This window comes from Papio anubis, chromosome X (assembly GCF_008728515.1).
Source record: "Papio anubis isolate 15944 chromosome X, Panubis1.0, whole genome shotgun sequence".
In the NCBI taxonomy this organism is placed as follows: Eukaryota; Metazoa; Chordata; class Mammalia; order Primates; family Cercopithecidae; genus Papio; species Papio anubis.
The window spans coordinates 135881961-135901857 of record NC_044996.1 but is presented as its reverse complement, the minus strand read 5'-3'; the positions used below and the strand labels follow the sequence as shown (position 1 = coordinate 135901857).

The following is a 19897-nucleotide window of genomic DNA, read 5'->3' as shown; positions in this document are numbered from 1 at the left end:
TTTGTTTGTTTGTTTGTTTGTTTGTTTGTTTGTTTGTAGAGACTGGGTCTTGCTATGTTGTTCAGAGTGGTCTTGAATTCCTCCCACTTTGGCCTCCCAAAGCACTGGGATTATAGGTGTGAGCCATTGCGCTCAGCCTGGTAAACTGGTATGGCTAAGGAAAGAGTTTTTGGTGCCATTGTTCCCAGGTATTCACACTGTTTAAAATGTTTCTAATACATCTCTGCATTGATTGGTTGGTCGCTTGGTTGGTTTCTTGCCTCTGTTGGGCTCCATCGCCTTCCCCACTGTCTCCTTTTTCTACCTCATCCGGCCTTTATGGGGTGCTGTGTTGACAAAAGAGCTTTCCACCTGCACCTCCCCAAGGGTGTGTGTCTGTAAGAGCTGCCCAGGGCCTGAGAAGGACAGTGGAGACACCAGGAACTCGTTCAGGAAACTTGTGCTCAGAATGGCACGGGTGTGCCAGCTCTCAGCTGCCTGACCCGCATTCTGAGGCCTGGTGGCGCCGTTGTTCTTCAGTGTGCGAACACCTGCTTGGCAGCGTCTGATACACCTCACCAGGCTGAAGGGCAGACCAGCTACCTGTTATTCCTGATAAAAATTCTATGCTTTACAGAATCCCTTCTATTTATGCCCACAACCAATGAAGGAGTGCTTTCTAAATGATAACCTCAAACTGTCAGTGTTGAGCTTGAGTTGGTGTTTGAGTTACTGAGCGTTCCACGTTCCATGCTCGTGGAAACCTGGCTCTGTTTGGAAGCAGCAATGCTGGGCCCTACCCCAGTTGTCCCATGAGATAATTGTGCTCTGTGCACACAGCTCCGGTCCCAGATCCTGGCTTTGTAGCATACCTTTTCAAGGAGGACTCTTGGGCCACCACAGTTACTGCCCTATCCATTGCTATTCTTGACGATATGCTTGTGTGTAATATGTTTGTATATGGCATAAGTTAGCCTTTTGCAGAATATGTAAATGAAAGGAGGAAACACCTCAATGTCATTATCCACGGGAAGTGTGTTCACTCTGTCTCTTCATTGTAAAAATGAGGCAGTGCCATTGCCCAGAGCTCTCTTGGCACCTTTTATACCCCTCGCCGGCTGGCTTGGTGGCTGCAGGGGTGCCCTTCCCATCTAATTGGTTGGGTGTGTTGCATGGTGTTATGCTTTGGGAAGAAGGTTGTATGGTGCTGGTGTCACGGAGGCCTGTGTCAAGGTCTGCCCCATCACAGACTGATGCTTTGGCCTTAGGTGCTCAGCAGGTGCCTCGCTCGTAGGAAGCCTACGCAACTCCCTCTCCCACACCAGGGCCTTTATCTGCTGCTAGCTCACCGCCATCCTATGCGATGTGGCCTGTGATCACCTGGAACAGGAGAGGCAGCTTCCTGGGGTGTAGTTGCCTGCCCGACGTCACATAGCTGGCACGTGATGGATCCCGATCGGATGTGTATGCCCGGGGAAACCTCAAGTCACAGGCAGCTACCACAGCTCGAGCATCCCTAATCAGAAGGTCTGAAATCCTAAATGCTCCAAAGTTCAAAAGTTTTTGAGCACCAACATGATGCCACAAATGAAAAATTCCACAGCTGATCTCGTGGGACGGGTTGCAGTAAGAAAGCAGGTAGAGACCGGGCAAGCTGCTGCTGTTTGCCGTTGCTGGCGCCTGACAGCTGAGGCGGGTGTTCCGGTGCCATTGCTGTGCTGCTTACTTACCCTGGACACATTCCTCTCTCACTATATTGATGGCATGTCGTGCTTTTCACTGTTGAGTGCTTATATATCAGTAAGTGTAGGAAAATTACGGCTTGTTGGCAGCGTTTAAATTCAGAGTCCGGAATGACGGAGATGCCAGACAACCACAGATTGTGCACATGGGTGGCCGAGAGACTGACACTTTTGCTTTATGATGGTTCGGTGGATACAAACTTTGTTTCATGCACAAAATTATTAAGCATATTGTATAAAGTTACCTTCACGCTATATGTATATATAAAGTGTATATGAAACAAAATGAATTTCAGGTTTAGACTTGAGTCCCACCCCTGAGATGTCTCATTATGTATGTGTAAGTATTCCAAAATCCAAAAACGTTGGAAATCCAAAACACTTCCGGTCCCAAGCATTTCGGAAGAGAGATGTTTAACCTGTACTTTAGAAAGCACTCAGACACTGGAGTTCATTGAGGGCAGCATTTCAGCAGCACCTGTGTTGTGTGTCTGCAAATCAGAATGCATCCCTATCCCATCATTGACACCAAAAGTAGTTATGATGCCTGTGGCAGTGACTCATACCTATACTCCCAGCGCTTTGGGAGGCCAAGGCAAAAGGATCACTTGAGCCCAGGAGTTTGAGGCCAGCGTAGGCAACATGGTGAACCCCATCTCTACAAAATAATTTAAAAACTAGCCAGGCCATAGTGGCATACACGTGTGGTCCCAGCTACTCAAGAGACTAAGGCAGGAGGGTCACTTGAGCCTGGGAGGTCAAGGCTACAGTGACCCATGATCACGCCACTGCACTCCAGCCTGGGCAATAGAGCAAGACCCTATCTCTGTCTCAAAAAAAAAAAAAAAAAAAAAAAAAATAGGTGAGGAGGACGCTGCGGTGTGTGTGTGTTCCTTAAGTCATCTGCAAGATTCGGAAATTTTCCCGTCCTCCTTGCTAAAGATAATTGTTAACCCTATTCAGAAAACAGTGGTGAATTATTGATTACAGAGCCGTTCAAAACTGTTTAGTTGTGTTGGGAACATTCATACACAAGGTCCTTTTATGGAGAACTTAACCATGGTGTCTTGAAAAAAATGCAGCTTCTCCCCTTTTACAATTCTGCACAAAAAGTGAAAGTGATTGAAAGCAACAAGTGCATTTACATTGTGTTCAAGTGAAGGCATAACAATGCATGTAATAAATATTTGCCTGCCAGGCCCTGAAGGAAATAGCCCAGCTCCCTGCCCTCTGTAGAGATGCTTTCAGCCCAGGGAGGAGCGTGGAGGCAGGTGAGCAATGGGATGATTTGAGAGAGTCCCCTTGCTGGGGCGTGACCTGGAGGTGGGGTGATGTCAGGGCAGGACTGGGAGAACTGAGGGCTATGTGAGAAGGAACCAGCCATCCTGAGGGCTGTGTGGAGGCAGGAGCAGCACAAGGAGACTCAGAAAAATGGGCCCAGTGTCTTCAGGGAGCTTATCACGGACAGATGGAATGTGGAGATAAAACTGCCACCTCTCATAGGTGGAAGGAAACCTTGCATTCAGACACGGGGCTGGCTGTCTCAGTGGAAGCAAAAATGGAGTAATGCCAACAGCATCTCTAGAGTGTTTGTTTTTTTCCTAACAGTGGTTTCAGTCCTGTCATAGCACGTTGGGTGACTGAGTACATTGATGGTGGCCCTTCCTGCAGGTTTGTGCCCTTCAGATTAGTTCTGTTTGGCTTTGAGGTGCTGTTTTAGAGCCTCGTGCTCCATCTCCTTCAGTGGCGGCCAACCCAGGGAGAATGGCAGGGCCACGGGCTCCATGTTGCAGATCTCTGAAGCCTCTGCTGCTTGGAGCCTGCTGGCCCTCTCCCCTCTGGGAACTGGGCAAGCAGCTGTCTCCTTGGGAACGTGGCATTAGCATGTTTTGCATGAGAATGAACACCAACCAAGGCTGAATATCAATTGGATCCTAGAGTGCAGCTGCCTTTGAAATGTTCCTTTGTGTGGCCCAACTTCCTGCTGCAGTGGATTCCTGGAGCTTGTGCGAAGACACCAAGTCCTTAAGTCATCTTAGTGCCTTGCTTGCTCTATCGCTGGATCTTGCTGTCACCATTTATTTTATCCTTAGAAGTATGGCAAAGAGAAATACATACATATATACAGAGACAAATGTCTACAGACAGACACAACAGAGACACACGTACCTACACATGCATACAACATATACAACCTGGCACACACCCACAACATACATCTCCACACAGACACAACACAGGCACACGTACCCACACATACATACAACACACAACACAGACACACACAACATACATGGACACAGAGACATGCATCTACACACATATACAACCCAGATGTACACATACAACATACATCTACACACAGACATGTACATTCAGACACAACCCAGACTCATACATCTACACGTGCAAACAACCAGACATACACATACAACATACATCTACACAGAGATATACATCTGCACACATACACAGCCCAGGCACACACACAGTGTACGTACAGACAGACATTTATACACATACAACATGCATCTACACACATACAACATAGACACAGACAACATCCACACATAGATCTGTGTACATACCCACCAGATGCATACAACATATAGACATGCATAAACACATAGACATGCATCTGTGCACAAGCACAACATAGACCAGTCACACAACCTACAGAGCTGCCGCTTGGAACCAATTAGAAACAAAAGTTGGAATATGACCCCAGCAGAGGCCCAAATCCCCATTTTTGGTCCTTTTCTTCGTTTGTGTTGGTGACCCTGATTTCCCAGATTCTTATCATCTATGACAATAAAAACCAATTAGTGATTTTATAGTTTGACTTTACAAGGTGGGGGTGGGGGGTGAACTTGGTCCAGACATTGCTGTGCTACTGCAGGTCTGAATGAAGTGCAGTGTTGGGATGGAGCGCCCTGTGCCTCTCTTCTGGCGTGGGAAGTGACAGTGCAGCACACGCCACTCCCCTGAGAACAGAGCACCCAGCTCCTGTAGTTTGGCCCTCTAGGAAGATGGGAAGGAGCCTGTGGGCAGTTTCTGATTAGGAGAGAAGCCAGGAGCCAGCCTGCCATCCAGTTTCTCAGTGGGTCTCTTGCTCCATGTCATTGTTCACTTCAGGGGCTTTGCTCCCTGCAGGTGAGTTCTCTTTCGTTTATGGGTGGATCTCGGAGCACTTCTGCAGAAGGCACTTTGCAAATAGAGTTCCTTTTTAATCAGTGGGTGACCAAAGGCACTTGGATTACTTGGATTTTAGCAATAAATTGTAGTACATTTAATTATCTGTTTCTGGCTGGGCGCGGTGGCTCACACCTGTAATCCCAGCACTTTGGGAAGCTGAGGCAGGTGGATCACGAGGTCAGGAGATTGAGACCATCCCGGCTAACACAGTGAAACCTGTACTAAAAATACAAAAAAATTAGCTGGGCGTGGTGGCGGGCACCTGTAGTGCCAGCTACTCGGGAGGCTGAGGCAGGAGAATGATGTGAACCCGGGAGGCAGAGCTTGCAGTGAGCCAAGATCACACCACTGCACTCCAGCCTGGGTGACACAGCGAGACTCCGTCTCAAAAAAAAAAAAAAAAAAAAAAAAAAAAAAAAGATATCTGTTTGATCTGTTTCTATGATGTGGTGATGTGATAGGGTTTGGCTGTGTCCCCACCCAAATCTCATCTTGAATTGTATCTCTGAGAATTCCCACGTGTTGTGGGAGGGACCCGGAGGAAGTAATTGAATCATGGTGGTTGGTCGGGCTGGTCTTTCCCCTGCTATTCTCATGATAGTGAATAAGTCTCACAGGACCTGATGGGTTTTTCAGGGGTTTCCGCTTTTGCTTCCTCCGTTTTCTCTCGCCACTGCCATGTAAGAAGTGCCTTTCACCTCCCGCCTTGATTCTGAGGCCTCCCCAGCCATGTGGAACTCTAAGTCCAATTAAACCTCACTTTGTTCCCAGTTTCGGGTATATCTTTATCAGCAGCGTGAAAACGAACGAATACATGGCACTTTTAAAGAACAGGTACCAGTACTTTCAAGTGGGTCTATGGGTGCTATATTTCAGGAGTTTTTAAAGGGAAAAAAAGTTCAAGTGTACCTCAACTCTTTGGAATGAAATGAATTATTGAATGCTGAAATATTGAGGCTGGGCACAGTGACTCGCACCTGTAATCCCAGTACTTGGGAGGCCCGGAGGCCAAGGCAGATGGATCCGTGAGTCCAAGAGTTTGAGACCAGCCTGGGCAACATGGTGAAACCCCATCTCTACAAAAATACAAAAATTAGCTGGGTGTTGCGGTGGGAGGATCACCTGCCAAGGAGGTGGAGGCTGCAGTGAGCCCAGATAGTGCATTCCAGCCTGGACAACAGAGTAAGACCCTGTCACACACACACACACACACACACACACACACACACACAAGGAGGAAGGAAGGGAAATGGAATATTGAATACTAAACCATTGAATATTGAAATGCAATGTGGGGGAGACATCTGACCTGTGAGAGCACTTCTCAGAATGCAGGTCAATTTGGCAGTATTTTAATGCCATTCTGTGTTTTGTAACCAGACAGATGTATTGTTCTGTAACCCATGCATAGCTGTGTTCAAGTTTTGTTTTGTTTTGTTTTGTTTTGAGATGGAGTCTTGCTTTGTCACCCAGGCTGGAGTGCGGTGGTATGATCTCAGCTCACTGCAACCTCTACCTCCCAGGTTCAAGCAATTCTCATGCCTCAGCCTCCCGAGTAGCTGGGATTACAGGTACACGCCACCATGCCTGGCTAATTTTGTATTTTTAGTAGAGGCAGGGCTTCACCATGTTGGCCAGGCTGGTCTCGAACTCCTGACCTCAAGTGATCCGCCCGCCTCGGCCTCCCAAAGTGCTAGGATTACAGATGTGAGCCACTGCGCCCAGCCGTTCAAGTTATTTTGATAACACTTCAAGCTAGGAGTTTCTGTTAGTGTCTGCCTGGTGCACATGAGAAATCCGACTTCCTTGAGTGGGGTTGCTGTTGTCTGAAGCTCTGAGGTTGAGCTATTTGGTTACAGCTTGTTTTCTAAGCCTGTGCTGTGTCTTCGGCCTCCTCTAAGCTGAGAGCAGACCGGGACCAGACCTCCCAATACTTTGGGAGGCCGAGGCAGGTGGATCGCTTGAGGACAGGAGCTCAAGACCAGCCTGGCCAGCATGGCGAAACCCCATCTCTACTAAAAATACAAAAATTAGCCGGGCATGGTGGTGCATGCCTGTGGTTCCAGCTACTCGGGAGACAGGCAAGAGGATCACTTGAACCCAGGAATTTGAGACTACCCCGGGCAACACAGACCCCATCTCTACAAAAATTTTAAAAGTTAACCAAGCATGGTGATGGGCACCTATAGTCTTAGCTACTCGTAAAGCTGAAGTGGTAGGATTGCTTGAGTCCAGGAGTTCAAGGCTGCAGCATGCTATGATCACGCCACTGTGCTCCAGCCTGGGCAACAGAGCGAGACCCCAACTCTTATTTGTTGGTCTTAATTTTCATAATGCAGTACTGATTTTCAAGGTTTTATTAAATAAGTGATTTGCAGCTCATCTTAGAAAGGTTTACCCCTTTGTATATGGCAATTTTCCATAAGCCACATAAAAATACTGTGACTTGAAGTAAATATTTCTGAATCTAGCCCTATGTGAGCATTTCCACAAACATTCATGTTGTTTCTGAAATTTTTGTTCATTTGTTCCTGCAAAAACAAATGCAATTTGTGTGTGCATGTGTGTCTGTGTGTGATGTGTGCACCTGTGTCTTGAATGCTTCATGTTCCCTTGTGGGACATGCCAGTCGACAGCCTCATGTTGTCCGAGGTGCGTCACGACTCCCCACCTTGCATGAGGAGTTGCGGTGGCGACAGGTGTGGGAAAGTGCATATGGATTTAACTGCTGAAAGTGGCTTCAGGGGATTGTGAAGATCCAGGTCCAGTCCTTTGTGGTGGGAAGGTGTTATTGGAATTGTTGATTAATTTGTACTTGTTCTTCCTCTAGACAAGCAGATGTCCAGTGTTGGGAAGGCAGCCCAGGATCACAGCAGCACCCACCGAGTCAGAACGCACCGAACCCACCCGTATTCTCTGAACCATCTCACTCCCAGGGAGCCCCAGAGCTGCCCCAGGAGGGCCGGGGCCGAGCAGGAACCCTACCTCCAGATTATAGATACTTGGAGGAGAGCATCCCAGCAGACTTGGGACCCCGAGCCCATAGCCCTGGCTCACCCCTGCATGCTCGAGGACAAGACTCGTGGCCAGTGAGCTCAGCCCTGCTCGCCAAGAGGCCAGCCCCACAGAGGCCACCGCCACCCAAGCGCGAGCCCAGGAGATACAGGGCCACAGACAGCACACCTACCGACGCACCCCTGGCCGTCCTTGGCAGGCCCTTCCCAACACCATCCCCTGCATCCCTGGATGTGTGTGTGGCCCGTCTGTCCCTCTCCCACAGCCCCTCTGTGTTCAGCAGTGCCCAGCCCCAGGACATCCCGAAGGCCGCTGCCTGTGAGCGTGGAAGCCAGCATGTGAGTGGGGACACATCCCTTCCTCTGCCAGAAGCACCGCTCCCTCCCAAGCAGCAGCACCTGCGCCTGCAGACGGCCACCATGGAGACCTCGCGCTCCCCCTCGCCCCAGTTCGCTCCCCAGAAGCTGACGGACAAACCTCCCCTGCTCATCCAGGATGAGGATTCAACCAGGTACTGTCCTGCCACAGTGTTCCCTCCCTACGAGGCTCCTTCCGTGAGACACAGGTTCTCAGTGGGTCTTTCTGGGGAGACACCTGGGCACCTTGCTTTAGCTCAAGGCGTTGGACTCAAAGTCAGTCCTGGGGAATAACTGCGTGGACAGAAAGTGAAGCTTCAGTGGTGGTTGGATTTTTATCTCATTGAGGGACTGCTCTTTCCTACAGGGAACAGGGGTAGATGTGAATAGGTGATTCATCTTCCCCTTTTTCCAAGCCAGATGCATTTATAGCTGCATTACCCACAGGCATCTGCAGGGTAGAGGTCTGTTTTGTTGTTGCTGTTGTTGTTGTTGTTTTAATGCAGTCAATATTTGTGATTGGAATTGATTTGAACGTAAGCATGCCACCGTTAGGTGAAATTGGTAACATTGTAAGGTTCTGAAAGGAAAGTATCTTACTCCTTTCAGGCTGCTCTAGTAAAGATCTCATAGCCTGCACGGCTCGTTAACAGTGTTTTTCATGGTGTCTAGTATTTTCTTACTCCTTTTTTTCCAGATTTTTTTTAAATGTTAGAAAGCTAAGCTGGTATACACCTTTTGTTAAAGCAGAAGAATACTCATTCACGTTTCATGGTGCTATCAGGATTTCAGGCATGGAATTATTGCGTCCATTGAGTGAGATGTTGGTAAATGTCAGGCAGGGACTTGACCTTTCAAGAGCGCTAGGCCCAGCATGGTAGCTCACACCTGTAATCCCAGCACCTCGAGGGGTCAAGGCAGGTGGACTGCTTGAGCTCAAGGAGTTCGAGGCTAGCCCAGGCAACATGGCAAAACCCTGTCTCTACTAAAACTACAAAAAATTAGCCAGGCATGGTGGTGCATGCCTATAGTCCCAGCTTCCCAGGGAGGAGGCTGAAGTGGGAGGATCACCTGGGCCTGGAGGTCAAGGCTGCAGTAAGCCAGGAGGGCACCACTGCACTCCAGCCTGGGTGACAGAGTGAGACCTTGTGCAAAAAAGAGCACTGGCTGTTTAGCTTTTTTCACACACAAACACCACCTCCTTGAGTGCCTTGAAGGACTGAGAAATGAAAGAAGGGGAGAAATTCTGTCTCATCCTCTAGAGCAGTGGCTCTCAACCTAGGAGGTAGAGGGCGATTTTAGCCCCTAGGGGACATTGGGCAATGTCTGGAGATAGTTTTTGTTGTCCTAAGTGGGATGGGAGTGGGGGGTGCTCTCTGCATCTAGTGCTGGAGCCCAGGGAGGCCGCTCAGGGTCTGCAGTGCATGGACAGCCCCCACAGAGCATTGTCTGACTGCACATGCCAGCTGCTGTTAGGCTGGGAACCCTGCTGTAGAGCTGCACGCCCAGTACAGGACCCACCGTCACCTGTGCTGTGTAAATGTGGAGCAAAGAAAACCAAGTCGATGAATGCGGGTCCTCGGTCACACCAGGTGTGGAGGGTGGCTGCCGTCCTGGACAGGACAGATAACAGGTATTCCCATCACCGCAGAAAACTCTGTGGGACCTCACTGCTCTAGAGTCTCAAGTCATTTTTTTTTTGAGACTGAGTCTCGCTCTGTCGCCCAGGCTGGAGTGCTGTGGCCGGATCTCAGCTCACTGCAAGCTCCGCCTCCCGGGTTCCCGCCATTCTCCTGCCTCAGCCTCCCGAGTAGCTGGGACTACAGGCGCCCGCCACCTCGCCCGGCTAGTTTTTTGTATTTTTTAGTAGAGACGGAGTTTCACCGTGTTAGCCAGGATGGTCTCGATCTCCTGACCTCGTGATCCGCCCGTCTCGGCCTCCCAAAGTGCTGGGATTACAGGCTTGAGCCACCGCGCCCGGCCTCAAGTCATTTTTTTTCTTAGCTTCTAAGTAACTCAGCAGAGAAAGGATATGACTGATACTGATCTTGTATCTCCAGCGGAGGCGTTGTAACCACAGCTTTCTCTGTGGGCCAAAACTGGGCGTTGCATCATTTAAAATGTATCTAAAGATCACTCAGATATCCTTTCAATTGGTAACATTGTAAGGTTCTGAAAGGAAAGTATCTTACTCCTTTCAGGCTGCTCTAGTAAAGATCTCATAGACTGCACGGCTCATTAACAGGAGAAATTTGTGAGTTGATGAGGGCTGGTTGCTGGAAGGTCCGATCCACTGTGTTCTGTCCTTATTTTGAAGTCAAGGCTTGTGAAACTGTTCTCATGTGGAAGTCAAGAGCGTTTTTAAGAAGAGAGACCATTTCTATTAAAAAATGATCAGGAATAGATGCTTTGTTGGAAAGTGTATGTGAACCTGTGGGAGACAGGAGATTTGGTTTTTTCTTTCCCAGTATTTTATTTTATATTATTATTATTATTACTATTATTATTATTATTATTATTCCCTGTCGCCCAGGCTGGAGTTCAGTGGTGCGATCTTGACTCCTGGGTTCAAGTGATTCTCCTGCCTCAGCCTCCCGAGTAGCTGGGATTACAGGCGCACGCCACCAAGGCAGGCTAATTTTTGTATTTTTGGTAGAGACGGGGTTTCACCATGTTGGCCAGGCTGGTCTCAAACTCCTGACCTCAGGTGATCTGCCTGCCTCGGCCTCCCAAAGTGCTGGGATTACAGGGGCGAGCCACTGCGCCCAGCCTCTTTCCCAATACTTTAAAACCTGTGAAGGGAGATTTGTTTGTGTTGTTTAATTTTTTTTATTGTGCACATCAAATTTCTGCACAAAAGGGGGAGGATACCAACACAGGCTGATGTGAAAGTCAGTAATAGGCAAGCAGAGCTTCTATGGGGGGATGAAGGGAGTGCAGAGGTTCTGCGTTTGCTGCTGCTTGGATAAGGTGGCCGGGTTTTCCTCCTCCTTTTATTATTATTTCTTAACAGAGAGGTAGGGGGGTGGTCTCACTGTGTTACCCAGGCTGGTGTCAAACTCCTGGGCTCAAGCAGTCCTCCCACCTCAGCCTCCCACAGTGCTGGAATTCCAGGTATGAGCCACTGTGCCTAGCCAGGGTTTTCCTTTATAAGTCTGACCTATCTAAACGGTATTTTCCACAGTTAGACTTTGTAAATTTTCTTCATGAGGAAGCAGTTGTGAGGTGTCTGTCAGTCCCTAGATAAAACACATCAGATGTTAATGGACCCTACTGGAGAGAGGGAGGAAAATACACAGTTAGTTCATCTCAGCCTGAGCACCACTCCCTTGATAGGGAACGAGCCCTCCTGCATTCCCAGTCACCAGTGAAAGAGGGAAAAACAGCATGAAATTTAGAGCATCGTGGCTGCCCTCGTGCTGTGGAAAATTTGATTCATTTGCGTAACGTCGTAGGGGCAGTTTTGGGTTGACTTCATTAGAAGCACATCCTAATTTGGGGTTGTGGAGTTTGGCCTGTTTCTTTTTGCTTCCCTCCTGACCACTAGCATATGGGGCTGCTTCTCCAGTGCTTTGAAAAGCTCTTGGCTGAGTTGGCCCTGGTCAGCGTGGTCCAGCACGGTGCTGCTGAGAGCAGCAGGTGCAGGTCTGCCCCAGACAAGGGACTGTGGCATTGCCGGGCCTGTTCCTCCCGTGCTCTCTCCCCCAGTCTCCCAGGGGTGCTTTAGGTGCCTCTCTAGTCCCTTTCATCCAGAAACTTTTTTTTTTTTTTTTTTTTTTTGAGATAGAGTCTTGCTCTGTTGCCCAGGCTAGAGTGCAGTGGTGCGATCTCAGCTCACTGTAACTTCTGCCTCCCAGGTTCAAGTGATTCTTGTGCTTCAGCCTCCTGAATAGGTGGGATTACAGGTACGCACCACCACACCCAGCTAATTTTTGTATTTTTAGTAGAGACAGGGTTTCGCCATGTTAGCCAGGCCGGTCTCGAACTCCTGACCACAAGTGATCTGCCCGCCTTGGCCTACCAAAGTGCTGGGATTACAGGCATGACCCACCACACCTGGCTGAAACTTTTTTTAAAAAAAGCACATCTGTGCCCTTTGGGAGTAATACAGAACCGATGACTCCCTGCTTACTGCGAGATCATATCTCACTGGTGTGCAAATCTGTGCAACACTAGCTTGAAGCACAGGGGGACGGGGGTACAAGGATAGTGTGGAGTGGGCTGCCCTGCACATGGCACAGGAACTTCTCCTGAGTGGGATGGTGGGGGGCTCTGGCCTGACTCCAAGCACAGCCACTCCAGAGAGGAGCTCTCCCCAGGCCCTGAGAAGTACGCAGGAACCCGCGGAACTGCAGCAATCTAAGGACAGATGGGAATCCTGGAAAATGCCCATCCACTGCAGGCTTCACCTACAAAAGAACGTTTAGCCAAACGGGGCTTGTTAAAGTTTGCATTATCATCGGCGGAATGACAAATGGTATTAAACAGTCCTCACAGCCCCCCACAAACCCCTGGAGGACACCTCGGGATGCCTCAGGGGTGACATTGGCAGTTTGAGCATGGAAAGGATGCTGGAGTTGGAAGGCGGAGGCAGGAGTCAGAGGGAGCTTCTTGAGGCCTCTGTCTCATCCAGGATGTGCGATCATGGAGGCTCCTTCAAGTCGGGTGGCTGGCTAGTGCCTTCGAGTCAGGTTCCCATCCGAAGGGGAGGGCAGGGGATGCGTCAATCGGGGTCTGTGGCTGGAGCATGCTTTGCGATTTCAGCAGACTGTTTTTCTTCCAGAATTGAGCGGGTGATGGACAACAACACCACGGTGAAGATGGTGCCCATCAAGATCGTGCACTCGGAGAGCCAGCCAGAGAAGGAGAGCCGCCAGAGCCTGGCGCGCCCTGCTGAGCCACCCGCCCTGCCCCACGGGCTGGAGAAAGACCAGATCAAGACGCTGAGCACGTCGGAGCAGTTCTACTCCCGCTTCTGCCTGTACACGCGTCAGGGTGCTGAGCCCGAGGCCCCACATAGGGCCCAGCCAGCTGAGCCCCAGCCCCTGGGCACCCAGGCGCCCCCCGAGAAAGACCGCTGCGCCTCCCCTCCGGGGCTCAGCTACATGAAGGCCAAAGAGAAGACTGTGGAAGACCTGAAGTCGGAGGAGCTGGCCAGGGAGATTGTGGGGAAGGATAAGTCCCTGGCCGACATCCTGGATCCCAGTGTGAAGATCAAAACCACCATGGACTTGATGGAAGGTATCTTCCCCAAAGACGAGCACCTCCTGGAAGAAGCCCAGCAGCGGAGGAAACTGCTCCCCAAAATCCCCTCTCCTAGAAGCACAGAGGAGAGGTGAGTAGACGTGGCCTCCCAGCTTCGGCATGACTCTGCCTGGCATCTCTTAAACTTGTAAAGGGAAAGGGGGCATGCCTCTCTGTTTTCATGTGTGCTTTTGGGGAAGACAGATTTTCGTAAGGGCTCCTCGATACTTAGCACTTTTTGACTTTTTTGTGAGCCTCCTGAAAGAGGAATGGAGGGTTCACGGCCCCATCCCAGGGAATGATGACTTTGGCCCTGACATGAAAATCCACACTGCAGGCCACCACGCCTTGGCCTGAGGCCAGCAGGATTTCTGATGATGGCCACAAGTCTCCTTTCTCGTAAGACAGCTGTTCTCAATGGGGCCGTTGTCTACCCTGGGGTACAGTTGGCAATATCACTGTGGGGAGGGGTGCTCCGAGCATCTGGTGGGTGGAGCCTGGGGACGCTGCTCAACATCTACAGTACACAAGAGGGCCCCCACCACAGAGAGTCATCCAGCCCCCACATGTTCCTAGTGCCAACATGAGAATGAAGGCTTAGATTGAATATATATGTGGTTCTTTATGAAATGGATTTTTAAAACTTTATTTGAAATTTTTTTACATCTGCATTAAAAAAAAAGTATTATAATTTGGCCATGCGTAGTGGTGCACACCTGTAATCCCAGCACTTTGGGAGACCAAGGTAGGCGGATCATTTGAGCCCATGAATTCAATACCAGCCTGGGCAACATGGCAAAACCCCGTCTCTACAAAAAGTACAAAAAATTAGCCAGGCATGGTGGTAGATACCTGTAGTCCCAGCTACTCGAGAGGCTGAGGTGGGAGGATCACTTGAGCCCAGCAGTTGGTGGCTACAGTGAGCTATGATGGTGCCACTGCACTCCAGTGTGGGCGACAGAGCAAGACCCCATCTCTTGAAATAGAAAGGAAAAAAAAAATTATGACAATTTACACCTGCCTGAACGAATGTATTTTAATTGGTTTTGTAAGTAGCACTTTCAGCATATCTCCTTCAGCCGCTTGACCACAAAGGCATGCGTGGTGGCATCTTCCCTGCTGCTGACGTACATTCTGCCAGCACAGCATCATTCATGGGTGGGAAGGTGGAGTGGGTGTGACACACAGCCAAGGAGGAGCAGCTGGACCAAGTGAACCCAGGCAGGAGGGCGCCAACAGGGCTGCTGGGAGGAAGGGAGAAGGGTTGGTGTTTGTAGATAGCATCACACGTGCCCTTGTCCTCATCAACCCAGGCTCCTGGTAGAGGTGATCTGTGCTCTCACCTCTATGGCAGAGATTTTTAGACATTCCTGCTTATTTGAGTTTTTGCCGTTTTTAAAAACTACATTTCCTACACTTACGAGTGTCCATTTGGCAGGGTTGATGGTTTTTAGTTTTAACCTTGTTACCTACTTATTTTTCCCCGTTTGGCTGTCTCATCTCCCTGGCTGGTGTCCTTTTGTGAGCGCCAGCGTTGATTTGTCACAACCCAGGGAGTGGGGCGGAGGGGCTGTTTGCATGCACAGTCCCAGCTCATTGACGTTCCCACGCCTTTACCCAGGAAAGAGGAGCCCAGCGTGCCTGCGGCCGTATCCCTGGCCACCAATTCTACCTACTACAGCACGTCGGCCCCCAAGGCGGAGCTGCTGATCAAGATGAAGGACATGCAGGAGCAGCAGGAGCGTGAAGAAGATTCGGGGAGCGACTTGGACCATGACCTGTCGGTAAAGAAGGTAGGAGAGCCCATTTCAAATGACAGTGTGCGCGTGTCCAGGCAGGGGCAGGCATCCGGACCACACCATCCTACCCCAGCGCAGACCCTGTACCACGTGTCCCAGGGCGTTTGTGTTCAGCTTTCACTCAGGACAGTGGAATTTGAGGTGATATTAATGAAGCCCTCTGTGGTTAGTTCTGTGTTCTAATCTTGACCCATTCCACCAACATCTCTTTGCTGTTTCAGTAGGATCCAGTGTCAAATTAGTTTAGTCACCATTCTTTTTCATTTTATCTTATTTATTTTTGAGACAGGGTCTTGCTCTGTCGTGCAGGCTGGAGTGCAATGGTGTGATCATGGCGCACCGCAGCCTTGACCTCCTGGCCTCAAGCGATCCCCCTGCCTCAGATAAAGGAAAATTATTTTCAAATTAGAAAGTGGTAACTTTTTTTTTGGACGGAGTCTCCCTCTGTCGCCCAGGCTGGAGGGCAGTGGCACAATCTCAGCTCACTGCAACCTCTGCCTCCCAGGTTCAAGCAATTCTCCTACCTCAGCCCCTCGAGTAGCTGGGATTACAGGCGCCCGCCACCAAGCCTTGCTAATTTTTGTATTTTTATTTTTATTTTTATTTATTTATTTTTTTTTGAGACGGAGTCTCGCGCTGTGTCACCCAGGCTGGAGTGTAGTGGCGTGATCTCGGCTCACTGCAAGCTCCGCCTCCCAGGTTCACGCCATTCTCCTGCCTCAGCCTCCGAGTAGCTGGGACTACAGGCGCCCGCCACCACGCCCGGCTAGTTTTTTGTATTTTTAGTAGAGACGGGGTTTCACCATGTTAGCCAGGATAGTCTCGATCTCCTGACCTCGTGATCCACCCGCCTCGGCCTCCCAAAGTGCTGGGATTACAGGCTTGAGCCACCGCGCCCGGCCATGTATTTTTAGTAGAGACAGGGTTTCACCATGTTGGCCAGGCTGGTCTCAAACCTCAAGTGATCCACCCACCTCAGCCTCCCAAAGTGCTGGGATTACAGGCGTGAGCCTCTGCTTCCGGTCTAGGAGGTGATAACTTTTTGGTTCAAGGTATTAAAAAGAAAATGAAAATTAAGGGTTTGGGTCTTGGGGCTTTTACGGGCCCTCCGTCTGGCACAGGGTACCATTCGCTTCATTCTGGCTGCACATTCCTCTTTTGAAAAATAAAGAATCCAAAACATGTTCAGTTTTTCCACCCAGAACCAGGAAAATCATACCGTCTGGACCATTTGAATTTGGGCCACACCCTGCCTGGATGTAGAGAACTGCATTCTTTGCTCGCATGCCTTTGTTTTTCATGATATAATGAATTTCAGAAGCTGCATGCCTTGATTCTGCCGCCCTCATCTGTGGGGCACTCTGTCCACCTGCTTTGGGAGGCTGGAGATGCTGGGAAGCCGCCTCACCAGAAGTGTGGCTCCGGAACTGAGTGAGTCACTGTGACCTGGAAGTTGGCCTCACTTTAGTTCAGCAAGCGTGAGTTGGGCACCTGCACCAGAAGCACATGCTATACATCCCAGCTCTCTATGGTGCTGGTGACTCAGCGGTCCTGTTTTCCTGCTTGATTTGACAAAGTGGCCACTGCTGTATTACATTTTCTCCCTGCTTTCCCGCAGCCACACACTTATGATGTCGCACGTTCCTGCAACACGTGCACAGGCGGAGGCATGTTCAGGGAGGAAGCAAGTACAGCACAGGTGGGGACTTAGCAGGCCACCTGCTCTGTAGCTGCTTCAGGGGAACACATGAGACCCGAATTCCGCAGGCTTCCAACATTCCCAGGGGGACCACAGTTGTCCCAGTCACCGCGTTGCTAGGTGGTCATAGAGCTGAGAGCCAAATCAGGGGACCCTCTATTTTAGGAGAAGACTAAGGACAGAGGTGAGAGAGTGGAAGTCCCAGGCAGGGATACAGCAGGGGTCTCTGGTGGCTGGTAGAGAAGCAGCACGCAGAGACGACAAAATATGGTTTTATACTAGGGTAGCTCAGAAGGACTCTGCCTAGAAAAGAGAGCACCATGTTGAGTTGTGGGGCTTCTTCAGGAGAAGCAGATGGCTGATTGCTTTAAGTTTGGAATCTTTGAGAATTATGGCTTTTCCCTGGAACCAGGAGGTGAGTGCAGGGCCCAGACAGAAAAGACCTTGTTTCCCCCATAGAAGGGAATAAAAGGTGGAGGAAGGGAATGGCCCAGGGCTCAATCGCCCTGAGCCTCGGCCCATCTTAGTGAAGGGGTGAGAGTGGCTGTGTGCCTGGTCTCTACTGTTGCAGGCTCTTACCTGAGCCTCCTGGAAAGCCACATGCTGCAAGAAATAGCAGATGGGCCTCCCATACAGTACGGACCACAGTGGTGAGCCCTTCAGCACCCTGGGTGGTGTGGACAGCCACAGATCTGTGCGCTGTCCCAGGCCAGGTCTTGTCTCAGAAATCTTTGAAAGCCAACGGTTGCTCTTTATACAATGGCCCTTTAACAAAGGGGAAATGGTTTCAATAAAAATGTGCATGTGACACGTAAAAGAACCAATACAGAAATCTGGACTCCTTCCAGAGAGCCCAGTTTCAAATTAGCTCAACTGAGGTAGATTTTGAGGGCACGTGTTCACGCACCGTATAAAATCTACATTTCCGTAATTGCTGAAGAAGAATGGCACTGAAAAATTCCTGAACAGCCCTGACGGGCATCCTTCCATATCCACAGTTACCTGCATTGCTTACAGTCTTCCTTCAGGCTAGCATTGGTATCAGATAGGAATTTGGGAAGTTCTTCATGCCTATTTCCTGTTTTGTGCTTTTCCCTCAAGTGATGAGTATCTAAAATTTGGCAACATTCTCAGCTGTGAAATTCTCGATTTAAACAGTCTCTCCAGATAGGTAGTGAGTAGGAAAAGGTACAAACTGCTTTTCCTCTGCTCTCACGCCACAGCAACCAACACAGAAGACTTTGGTGACCACATGTGTGAGGGGGGTTTTCCCACACACCCAGCAAGCAGTCACTTCTGCAGCGGACACCAACTGGGTGGCCTCTGATTCAGTTCAGTTGTGACACTGTCAAACTGGAGGTAGCGTCATATCCCACAGGTTGAGGGCTCAGTCCCCAAGACTGCACCCCCCACACACACCAGTTGCAAGTCTGAGTCTCAGGGACTTCTGACCAACCACCTACAAGTTGGGGTTCCCATGACCCCTGTTTAGTTTCCATTACTTTGCTAGAGTGGCTCACAGAACTCAGGGAAACATTTACGTCTATGATAAGGAGTGTTACAAAGGATACAGATGAAGACATGTGTAGGGCGAGGCATTGGGAAAGGGGTGTAGAGGAGCTTCCATGCCCTCCCTGGGTGCTCCACCCTCCAGGAACCTTCCTGTCTTCACCCGTCAGGAAGGCCCTAGCCCTGTCCTCTTGGGCCTTTAATGGAGTCTTCATTGGATAGGCCTGGTAGACATCTGTGTAGAAATGTGATTGAACAAAAAGACTACAATCCAGTCCTAACAGACTGCGGAGAAAGCCACAAGGTCTGCCTATTGAGATTCTTGTTGGCCTCTCTATGTAGCGTTCCTTCCCCCTAGGTGTGCCGCAGGACCCTTCGAGAATATGGGGATCTTAAGACCTGCAGTCATTCAAGGGGCCAGAGGATTTCTTTACGGAAAGGTTGGGGGAGATTAGATCCTGCTTTGGGCAGGTCAAAGAGGGCAGGAGAAGGTCAGGGAGCGAGAGTCTGTTTTCTGAGGCATAAAGCACCCCAACATTATAACGAGGGCTGTGGGAATGATGAGCCAGGAACTGTGGACAAACCCCAATATAGATAGATAGGTAGATAAATATCTATACGTATATTGCATCACAGGTAGGTGAACAGAAACACAGATATATAGACACAGACAGAGGAAATAAAGGGAAAAGAAATATAGACACATATGTGTTTAAAATGGTAAGGGAAGAAAATGTCTTGGCATCCTGAGCAGCTGTAACCTGACCTGGAGAAGCCAAAGCAACGTCTCCATTCCATGTGTGCTTTCCGGGAGAAAGCGGTGCTGGGGACTCAGCAGCCAGGGTGGATGCATCCTGCGCAACTGCTTTCCGCTTTCACCTGTAGGAGAGGCAGACTGAAAAACCCAAGGCGGACTGAACCAAGAGGAGGCAGTCCCCCGATAAGAGCTCATACCTACCTTCACATTTCTTCACATTTTGGGGGGATATATAAATGCTAGGTGGAGATTCTCTTTAAAAGCATCTGTGTGTGTCTGGGCACAATGACTCACACCTGTAATCCTAGCACTTTGGGAGGCTGAGGCAGGAGGATCACTTGAGCCCAGGAGTTTAAGACCAGCCTGGGCAACATGGGGAGACCCTGTCTCTACAAAAGTAAAAAAAAATTATCTAGGTGTGGTGGTGCATGCCTGTGGTCCCAGCTACTTGGGAGGCTGAGGTGGGAGGATCGGTTGAGCCCAGGAGGTCACTGCTGCAGTAAGTGGTGATCATGATCATGCCACTGCACTCCAGCCTGGGCAACAGAGTGAGACCCTGTCTCAAAAAATAAAATAATAAAATAAAATAAAATAGAAGTATC

General features: G+C 49.7%; 1 protein-coding gene across 7 annotated transcripts in view; it reads left to right on the top strand.

Annotated features, from left to right (window-relative positions):
* SHROOM2 (shroom family member 2) overlaps positions 1–19897 on the top strand; it is a 164502-nt gene that overhangs the window by 137218 nt on the left and 7387 nt on the right. For all 7 annotated transcript variants that reach the window (XM_009197175.4, XM_003917388.5, XM_009197176.2 and 4 more), the window contains 3 exons: positions 7747–8442; positions 13071–13622; positions 15153–15324. In XM_009197175.4, the coding sequence (XP_009195439.3) occupies positions 7747–8442; positions 13071–13622; positions 15153–15324 (1420 nt within the window). The remainder of the gene's footprint in view (positions 1–7746; positions 8443–13070; positions 13623–15152; positions 15325–19897) is intronic.